The 10,825-nt window shown below is 45.6% G+C and overlaps 1 protein-coding gene across 9 annotated transcripts in view; it reads left to right on the plus strand.

The window, feature by feature from the left end:
* The window catches only part of ZMAT4 (zinc finger matrin-type 4), a 137,517-nt gene that overhangs the window by 8,972 nt on the left and 117,720 nt on the right, over nt 1-10,825 (plus strand). For all 9 annotated transcript variants that reach the window (XM_078774769.1, XM_078774764.1, XM_078774766.1 and 6 more), the window contains one exon: nt 7,362-7,503. In XM_078774769.1, coding sequence (XP_078630895.1) covers nt 7,362-7,503 — 142 coding nt within the window. The remainder of the gene's footprint in view (nt 1-7,361; nt 7,504-10,825) is intronic.

The following is a 10,825-nucleotide window of genomic DNA, read 5'->3' on the forward strand; positions in this document are numbered from 1 at the left end:
GAAGTACTTCTCGCGGCCGGTTCTCCTGCGAATCCCTCTGCTGTCCCGGGGCAGCACAACATGGATCCAGTCCACCACCCACACTGATTCTCTTCCTTGCGATTCCGACTGCTCCAAACAGCTCTTGCTCAGTCTTTTCTTTACAAGCATACACAAGCCAAAAATGTGCCACCGCCCGCGACCAAGCCCAGAACCCGAGAGCGCCAACAATGTGACCGCTCACCACGCAGCCAGGACCAAGAGAGCGACAACAATGCAACCATTCGCCATGCAGCCAGGACCGAGAGAGAGCGAGGGGGAGGGGGGCTGTCCCTCGCTGACATCACTGCCCGACCAATCCCGACGTCCCATTACATCATCCCATGGCTCCTTAACCAGTCATGAAGCTCGGGGTGTGGTTCTCCGTTACGATTCATCAAGTCGGATTCTAGCCGCCATTCGGGAATGTTCGGCTGGGCGGGGTTTACTTGCCGACCGGCAAATGTTCTGGTCTCTGGTGGCATGACGGTGCGATGGCTGTTGTTGTAATTGTTGTTCTAATGGCAGCCATTTTTGATGAAATAAAACGTAGGGGAAATCACAGGAGGGCGATTACACACTGGGGATTATCCTTAAGCCCTATCTAATTAGCATAGCTCCACCCCTCGTATGGAGACACATGTACGATCTTATTCAAAACAGATTCCCTACTTTGTTACATCGAGGTTCTTCTTCGCTTCACACGTTCCATGCGAAACTAAACGCAACTTCTATCTACCCATCCCAACTCTCTCTTCCTCATATGTGGTGATTTCAATTGTCACCATGCCAGTTGGCTGGGTGTGGGTACCTCTCTCACCAGCCATGGCTCTTCAGCAAAGGACTTCTGTGACTCACTGGGACTGACACAATCTGTCAATTTCCCGACCCGGATCTCAGTCAACGGAGCATCTTCTCTTCTGGACTTGGTTATGACTAACTTCCCTGAAAATGTCTGCTGCTCCTCTGCTCCAATCGGCTCATCTGATCATGTGCTTGTTAAAGTGGACATCTCTCTGACCATTCTCAGAGAGCCTCCTCAGCGTCGACGAGTCTGGCATTTCACTCAGGCCAACTGGCACGGTCTTCAAACAGCCATCAATCATCTGGACTGGTCTCCCATCTCTACCGCCTCTGGCATCAACTCATCCTGGGAATTCTTCCAAAGTAAATTGCTCTCTCTCATGCACAGATTTATCCCATCTCATCTTTAGTTGTCATACCCTTCCTCCCATCCATGGTACACGGAAGCTTGTGGTGAGGCTATTGCCCAGAAACAACTTGCTTTCGTCTCCTGGAAAGCAAATCCAACGGAAGGAAATCTCATTTCCTTTTACAAAGCCCGAAACAAGTGTGTGTCCACCCTCAGGAGAGCCAGGAAACAATATCTCTCCGTTCTCAGGACCGAACTCTCTTATCTGTCTCCCTCTTCCAAATCCTGGTGGCGTCTGGTCAAATCTGTTTCTGGTGTTTGTTCCCCCTCCATCCCCTCACTCACCTCAAACGGCCACACGGCTGACTCCGCACATGAAAAAGCTGAATGCTTCAACTCTGTGTTTGCCTCTAAATCTTGTGTCCCAAACCCATCCCTCTCTGTACCCACCTTACCCAGTCTTACCCAGCTGCTCCTGGACTCCGTGTCCTTTCCTCCTGACAAGGTGGAAAAGTTTCTGTCAACCCTCGACTCTGATTCTGCAACTGGACCTGACGGCATCAGCCCACGGGTCCTAAAATCCTGTTCTTCCGCTCTTTCACTCCCTCTCTCTGTTCTCTTCACCCTCTCTTTTGCTCAAGGTCATCTGCCATCTGCTTGGAAATCTGCCAACATCACCGCTTTGCACAAAAAAGGTGCAAAAACAGATCCCAGCAACTACAGACCAATCAGCCTTCTCCCAATTATCAGCAAAGTCATGGAATCCATCATTGCTTCAGATATGAAATCTTTCCTCTTCTCCAATGGCTTGATCTCTGATCATCAATTTGGTTTCAGACCTGGTCACTCGACTCTGGACATGCTGCTTCTGCTTTCTCAACAATGGATGGAGGTCCTAAATGCCAAACAGGAAATTAGAGCTGTCTCCCTTGACATATCACGTGCCTTCGATACGGTCTGGCACCCCGCTCTGCTCACCAAACTCTCCTCTTTTGGTATCCATGGAAATCTCCACGCATGGCTGGCGGACTTCCTCTCTAGTCGGTCAACGTGTGGCCCTGAATGGGTTTCTCTCATCTCCTCTTCCTGTTCAGGCTGGAGTTCCCCAAGGCAGTGTTCTGGGCCCTGTGCTTTTTCTGGTCTTCATCAATGATCTCTCTGACTCTCTTGAAAATCCCCTCTATCTCTTTGCTGATGACTCTACTCTCTATCGCTCCATTCTTCATCCCTCAGATCGGCAGTCTGCAGCCTCCTCACTCTCTGCAGACCTGGAAAAAATCACAGACTGGGCAAACAAGTGGAACATGTCTTTCAATCCTGAAAAATCTCACACTCTTACGATGTCTCTCCGAAAAGACCGACTGGACAACCCTCCCATCCACTTTCTGAATAATCCTCTCCAAGAAGTTCTGTCACCCAAGCTTTTGGGTCTCACTATCTGCCATGATCTTTCCTGGGAAAACCACATTTCAAATCTGGCCTCCAAAGCCAGTCGCCGACTGAGCATCCTCCGTCGTGCGAAGTCCTTCCTTGGCACACCTAAGCTCCTCACCACATACAAGGCTTTCATCCGCAGCTCAATGGAATACTGCTCTCCCCTCTGGGCTGGTTCTCCTGCCTCACACCTAGCTCGTCTTCACGCTGTTGAATCCAAAGCATTCAGAATCATTGGAATCTCCCGCGATGAAGCTAACTCCAAGGGCCTCTCACTCACTCACCGCAGGCAGGTTGGTGGTCTTTCCGTCTTCTACCGACTCCTCCCTGGCCTTGGCCCCCCAGTTCTCGCTGGGCTCTGTCCCGCAAATATTCCTACAGGTCGCACAAGATCTGCCTGCAACCCTCTTATGGTTAAACTGCCAAAATCAAGGCTTTCTGCTCACCTTCACTCCTTCATTCCTCTTTTCTCCCGCCTCTGGAACAAACTCCCTCACTCTCTTCAATCCCACTCCACCCTCCAGGTCTTTAAAACAGCTGTTCACCACCATCTCTTATCTTATCTTCCCCCATCCAAAACCTTGATCTTTTCTATCCCTGCTAATTTCACCCCAATTCCACTTTTTTGAAACCAACTTCTGTCCTGGAAGTCCTTGGTGTCCTTGTGTTTTATACTTCTCCCACCCCCCCCCCCCCTTCCCACGCCTCCTCCCCCCAAGCCCTCTCCCTCCCACACATCTCCCTGCTCTCAAATGTTGTTGTGTTTGTGTGCTGCCCCTGCTCTCCCCATCTTGCCTTCCGCTCCCTCTTTTTATTTATTTTGTTTGTCTGGTTGATTTGTTTGTGAAGTAAATGTTCGCTCTTTCACGAGCCTCGATTCAGTATACAAAAACAAAAACAAAAAAAACTAAACATTCCAAACTTTCCTAAGTTATTTCATCTCCACCCCCACAAACGTAACAATATAAAAGGATCTTGGTCTCGTTGTGTGTGCCTGCGTGTGTCTGTCCTTCCGTCAATAGTTTCGTCCTTCAATGATTGTCCTATTTTTTTTTTTTTACGCTGGACTTGTGCTCGCCATCAATTCTAATCGCCATCTTTTTATCAATCAGATTCTAGGCAATCTGCAAACGGTATGAGAGTTGAGTAAGGTTGGGGTAGATGGGTCAGTTTCAATTTACATTAAAACAAAAACTCTTCCTCCATTTTCTTCTTCACTTATGATAATGGTGAGTCTCATTCAATCCTGTTTCTCATATCGATTTGATTCAGAAAACGCTTGCTCTATTTTTTTTTTTTTCAGGATTTCCAGTTTATCATCAGTAACTAAGTAACTAAAGAAGGCGGTGGATTGGGAACTGAGTACCCTCGTCCCTCTATACAAGGGGAAAGGTGACCCTCTGGACTGTGGCTCGTATCGAGCGATAAAGTTATTGGAGCATGGAATGAAGGTATTGGAAAGGGTGTTGGAGAGGAGGATAAGGAAGAAAGTGAAGATTGACGAAATGCAGTTTGGATTTATGCCAGGAAGAGGAATGACAGATGCACTTTTTATTGTGAGGCAGTTGCAGGAGAAGTACATGGAGAAGAGGAAGAAGTTGTTTCTTGGGTTTGTTGATCTGGAGAAAGCATTCGATGGTGTTCCACGTGAAATAGTGACATTGGCATTGAGGAAGTTAGGAGTGGAGGAATGGTTGATCAGAGTAGTGATGGCAATGTACAAAAGAGCGCGCAAAGCTGTAAGAACGAAGGACGGGAACAGTGGTGAGTTTGAGGTGAAGGTGGGAGTGCATCAGGGGTCGGTACTAAGTCCACTACTATTTGTAGCTGTGATGGAGGTGCTGGCTCGGAACGTAAAGGAGGGTTTACCGTGGGAGTTGTTGTATGCAGATGATCTGGTGTTGATTGCAGAAAGTATGGATGGACTGAAGGAGAAGATGAACAAGTGGAAGGAATGTATGGAGCAAAAGGTCTGAAGGTGAATATCGGAAAAACGAAGGTGATGGCAAGTGGTAAAGCATGTGGTGAGGTGGAAATAACTGGGAAGTGGCCGTGTGCTGTGTGCAGGAAGGGTGTCGGAGTGAATTCCATTCAATGTACAATGTGCGCTGAGTTGGTTCATCAAAAATGTAGTGGTTTGAGAGGGTCATTAACCAGTGTGGCAGCAACATTCAAGTGTAAGGTGTGCGCAGAGGGAGCTGCAGATGGAGGAAATGTTGAGTTGGATCTCGGAGACGGCGTGAACAGGCCTGCGGATTTCATGGAAACGATCGTTACCGGTAGCGTGTCGGTAATGTGATAGCAAAAACACGGAACCAAAAGTACGTTTCCCATCGCAGAAAGGCAGTGTAAGGCAAAAAGATGTAGTATTTACCTTCACGTGTGATTTTCAGTTGACTATTTTAGAAGTCGAGTTTTATTTCCAACAAAATTAGGCCGGTAAAGCAGATAGCATGTAGTTTCCCACATTCAGGTTCGCGATATGACTTCTGCTTTGACGGACATGCGCATCGGTCTAAATCACAGACCTCCTTTTCAAAATGGCATCCGTTGCTAAGCGAAAAAACCCCAAAAATGTCGCCTTAAAAACATTACGAAAATGGTCATTCAGCGACGATTTTGAAGCGGATTGCAATGGGGAAGGCTTGGTCACATTGTTTCGTTGCAAATATTAATAAAACTATTTCATGAGGGTATACAACAACACAACAACAACATACATTTTAAGGCCATTTTCCCTGCTGTAGCAGGGGTTAGCCTTGCGGTCCCCATGACAATCTTCTCCATCTTGCCCTATTTTCTGCATCTCTCCTTGTTAACCCCCTTGCCCGCATTTCTTCTTCCACCATCTTTAGCCAAGTCTTTCTCGGTCTTCCCCGTCCTCTACTTCCTTCTACATTCATTTCCATCACTCTTCTCAACCAGTCACTTTCATCAATCTCTTCACAACATCAATCACAGGCTCTATTCCCATCATTTTTCGCAATTCATCATTTGTCTTCCTCTCTCTCAACGATACTCCGCACATCCACCGAACCATTCGCATTTCCACCCTTTCCAACCTTCGTTGCTGCTCTATGTTCATTACCCATGTTTCGCTCCCATAAATCATAACACTTCTCACACATGCAGCATACACCTTTCCCTTCAGCTTCAACGACACTCCCCTCATCAGCACGCCACTCAGTTCCCGAAACTTCTTCCATGCACATCTCACTCGAGCAACCGTTGCCGAGTCTGATCCACCTTCTCCATTCAGCATGTCTCCGAGGTAGTAAAATGTTTTCATGAGGGTACACACAATCAAATTGACAGAATTTGCTCTTCTCTGATAATAAACATCAACCTCAATAATGAACATGCGTTAATTACATTGCATACATGTAAATGACAGGATTTATTATTGGAGACTACATTTTTAATTTTGTATTACAAATGTTTTGGTTTACAAATTCTAAAGGAAAAAAAATCGTTTCCCATTAGGTTTGGGCACGGAGCCGGAATTTTGTTTCCCATCGGTTCCCATAAGCTTAAATCACGGAACGGAAAAACGGTTACCGATATCTGAAATCCCCAGGCTTGTTGAAGCTGGAAGGTGTGAAAACATTTTGTTACCTAGGAGACATGCTGAATGGAGAAGGTGGATCAGACTCGGCAACGGTTGCTTGAGTGAGATGTGCATGGAAGAAGTTTCGGGAACTGAGTGGCGTGCTGACGAGGGGAGTGTCGTTGAAGCTGAAGGGAAAGGTGTTTGCTGCATGTGTGAGAAGTGTTATGATTTATGGGAGTGAGACATGGGTAATGAACGTAGAGCAGCAACGAAGGTTGGAAAGGGTGGAAATGCGAATGGTTCGGTGGATGTGCGGAGTATCGTTGAGAGAGAGGAAGACAAATGATGAATTGCGAAAGATGATGGGAATAGAGCCTGTGATTGATGCTGTGAAGAGAAACAGGTTGAGATGGTTTGGTCATGTGTTGAGGAAGGATGAAAGTGACTAGTTGAGAAGAGTGATGGAAATGAATGTAGAAGGAAGTAGAGTATGGGGAAGACCGAGAAAGACTTGGCTAAAGATGGTCGAAGAAGAAATGCGGGCAAGGGGGTTAACAAGGGGAGATGCAGAAAATAGGGCAAGATGGAGAAGATTGTCATGGGGACCGTAAGGCTAACCCCCGCTCTTGCAGGGAAAATGGCCTTAAAATGCCTGTTGTTGTTTGTTGTTATCAGTAACTAATATATCACCCTATCAAACAGAATTTCTGATTATACACCATCTTTTAAAGCATCACAAAGCAGGTCACTCTGGTTTTGCAACAAAGATGAGAAAAGTATATGAACAAAAAAGCAGCTGATATTTCAATAATTTATACGCACCGTTTTTAAAGGGTGAAAGTTAATTTTCATTTCTTTTCTCTGAAAACCTGCCTGTCAAAATGCGTTATACCAGCTATTTGTTACACAAGCAAGAATGGCAGAATTTCCCTCTGCACTGTATGTTCCATTCGTGAGGGGTCCCTTCACGGAGGGGAGGGCACATGTGACCTCAAAAATTCCTCTCACATGCATATGTAAATCTATCTCCATTTATAAGGATTGGTATTACCGTCAGCCAAGCGACGAGTCTTGTATTCTAGTGGGTCTTGTATTCTAGTGACGTATAGTTCATGAGCTTTGGCTGCTTTAAAAAAAAAAACTACTGTTGGTATTGTTTTTTTCCCCCATTGTTGAATGTCTAAAATATGGTGTTTTATCTTTCAGCATCGAAGAAGTAGAAGGAGAAACAAAGCCAATAGAGACAAAGGCTATAGTAACACCAGAAGGAGATCTGTACACAGATACGCAATGTAAAGTCTGTAATGCTCAACTCAACTTCGAATCTCAGCGAGTTGCTCACTATCAGGTACATCTTTCTGTTACATAACTTTAAACAAATTTCGACTTGGAAAATTTTACTTTATTGTATTAACTAGGATTGGCACTCCCGCCCTTCGGCACACCTTCCAGATGGGAGTGCCCATCTTGGCCCACCTTGGGTGGGCAATTTAAAGTGGGTGATATTTCCACGTAGAGATAATATTCTTCTTGGACACACTGTACAATTTGAAATTACTTTAGGGCGTACTATAACCACATTTGACCTTTCTGGACAAGACAAAGATGTTTTTGTGATTTAAAACGCTGAGTGAACAAGTTTGGAGACGCATCACCTCCATTATGTTAATTCATTAAGATATGGCAATTTTTCGCAGATTTGGCAATTTCCCAACCCGGATGTCAATTTGTATTATAATACTTGAGTAAATACAATGTTATTATCTGTGTTGTTGATGAAGCATTTGCATGAAAAACGTTTTCAACACCACTGTCTGAGTAACTGTGTCAGCAGGATATGAGAAGTGTGCATTTGTGTGCAAATTCATATTTTCAGATGTGAAAGGGAGATTTCATTTTTAGTGAGACTTTTTCAGATGTCAGCCTCAATATGGTGCTCAATTGTGTCTGCTTTGGTCATAGAAAGCTGATTCTTTGTGCAATTTTTTTGTCCAAGATGACATGATGGATATCATTTTGGACACTGCCCAATGAAAATAATGTCAGCAACAACTTTGTTAATCTTCCAAACTTCCAGTTTTTCCTTCAAGACTTTGCTTCTGAATCCATCTTGTCAACCCCATGCATCCTTCCCTACCCCTCATTCCTCCCCACATCCCTCATTTGTCCAAGTCTTCCTCTATTTTGTTCTTCAACCCTGCTGTTGATGTTTCCCCCCTCTCTCCACTGTTCCTTTTTTTTCTGTTGGGTCCTGATCCATGAAGTGTTCTATCTCTTCCACTTTCGACTCTCCCACTTTGATTTGGTGTGCTGGGATTTTAGCCAGGCAACCGGGCGAAGCTGAAGACTTCAAACTGGAGTCTGGAGTGGCGTTTGGACCTGAGGTACAAGGAATTGTGCCTTAAAGCAAAATTGTGGGAGTGCGTGTTCTGGTGCCAAATTTTTAATTGTAATGGGCGATCAGGGAGTGGGGAGGGCAGTGGACTGACTCTACGGCGACCCCTGTACAGATGGAGGAAGAGGGTTCAGGAGAGATACTCTTTCCCTCCCATCCCCTTGCCCAGGATATTTTTCATCCAATGAGCCCAGTTCTCCCAAGTGATTCAACATCTGGAGGCAGCAGGGTGTGTGTGTGTGTGTGTGTGTGTGTGTGTGTGTGTGTGTGTGTGTGTGTGTGTGTGTGTGTGTGTGTGTGTGTGTGTGTGTGTGTGTGTGTGTGTGTGTGTGTGTGTTATATATATATGCATGCATAATATATGCATACATAATATATGCATACATAATATATGCATACATTGGAATGGTGAAATTGAATTGAATTATACATACATACAATACATACATTATATATACGTACATGGTGTGAGAAATGGAGAAGGTGAATGGATTTTAGAGTTTGCTGATGGAGCTGATTTGTTGATTTGTAATACTCAGTTCCAGAAAGAGGATAATAAGCTTGTTACATATACGTCAGGTGGGTCGACGACAACCGTTGACTACCTGATGGTGCGTAGGCGAGATAGGGGGCACCTCCGGGACACAAAGGTGATCCCGGGGGAGGAGGCTGTTTCACAGCACCACTTGGTTGTCTGCGACATAAGGGTGAAAGGTGCGAGGAGAGCTCGGCGGGTGAAGTACCAACCGAGAATGAAGGTGTGGAGGTTCAAAGAGGTGACAGTAAGGGAGGCATTAAAAGAGAGGCTGAGTCGGGTAGAGGATGATGTGGTTGAGCTTGAAAGTTGTTGGATGTCAATGAAAGCTAGTCTGTTGGGAGCCGTTGGTGAGGTATGTGGATGGACAAAAGGACCACCGAGGCACTCGGAAACATGGTGGTGGGATGATGAAGTTGGAAAGAGGATTGACGAGAAGAGGAAGAAGTTCAAGGAGTGGCAGAAGGCGAAGGGTACGGGAGCAGAAACAGCAGAGCATGAAAGTTATGAGGCAGCCAGGAAGGCTGCAAAGAAAGAGGTAGCAAAGGCGCAGGAGGCATGTAGGAAAATGTTCGGAGAACGCTTGGATTCGGAAGAGGGTCAGAAAGCAGGATTCAGGATTGCAAAGCAGATAGCGAAAGAGAGGTGTGATGTGATGGGGGTGAGTTGCTTGAAGGATGAAGTGGGACAAATCGTTGTCGACCCAGATGGAACTAGAACGGGCACTCGGTAGAGCGCATACCTTCGCCGCAGCTACTGTTCTGTACTTGGCATGGGAGTGTAGGGAACAGAACAGTGAACAGTTTGGTGCTGATTTCATGCAAATCGGATAAGAATTGACCGAGTTATGACAAAAAACGCACATTTTGCAAGGTCGTGACCCCCCTGACCTTTGACCCCCAACCGCTAACAAGGGTAATGTCTTCACTGGGTCATGTCGTATATCACAAGATCGGGCATTGAATTCTGAACATTTTGGCATTAGTTGCATGCCAATTGGATAAAAATTGACCGCGCTATGGTAAAAATACGATTTTGACCTTTTCGTGACCTTGACCTTGACCTTTGACCCGATTGCTCCCAAAATCTAATCAAATGTGTCCCGTATAATAACCAATCATCCCACCAAATTTCATGCAATTCGGTTGAATACTTTTTGAGTTATGCGAATAACATACACACACACACACACACAGACATACAAATAAATACACAGCGATCAAAACATAACCTTCCGCTTTTGCGAAGGTAATTAAAGGAAGATGGAAAAGATATATGGAAATGCTGTTGAATACAGAGAATGAATGGGATGGCAACATGGAGAGTAACCCAGTTTTAGGACCGGCAGAGAAGATAACTGAGAAGGAAGTTGAGGAAGCGATAAAAGCAATGAAGAGTAGAAAAGCGGGAGGGCCGACGGGAGTTGTGGGAGATATGTTGAAGGCAGCAGGAAGTTGGGGTGTCAAGAGAATGACAGAGATCTGTAATCTGGCGGTGAAAGAAGGCCGCATTCCAGTGGATTGGGAACTGAGTACCCTCGTCCCTCTGGACAAGGGGAAAGGTGACCCTCTAGAGTGTGGCTCGTACCGAGCGATAAAGTTATTGGACCATGGAATGAAGGTATTGGAAAGGGTGTTGGAGAGGAGGATAAGGAAGAAAGTGAAGATCGACGAAATGCAGTTTGGATTTATGCCAGGAAGAGGAACGACAGACGCGCTTTTTATTGTGAGGCAGTTGCAG

This window comes from Myxine glutinosa, chromosome 3 (genome assembly GCF_964187855.1).
Source record: "Myxine glutinosa chromosome 3, kmMyxGlut1.1, whole genome shotgun sequence".
Taxonomy (NCBI): domain Eukaryota; kingdom Metazoa; phylum Chordata; class Myxini; order Myxiniformes; family Myxinidae; genus Myxine; species Myxine glutinosa.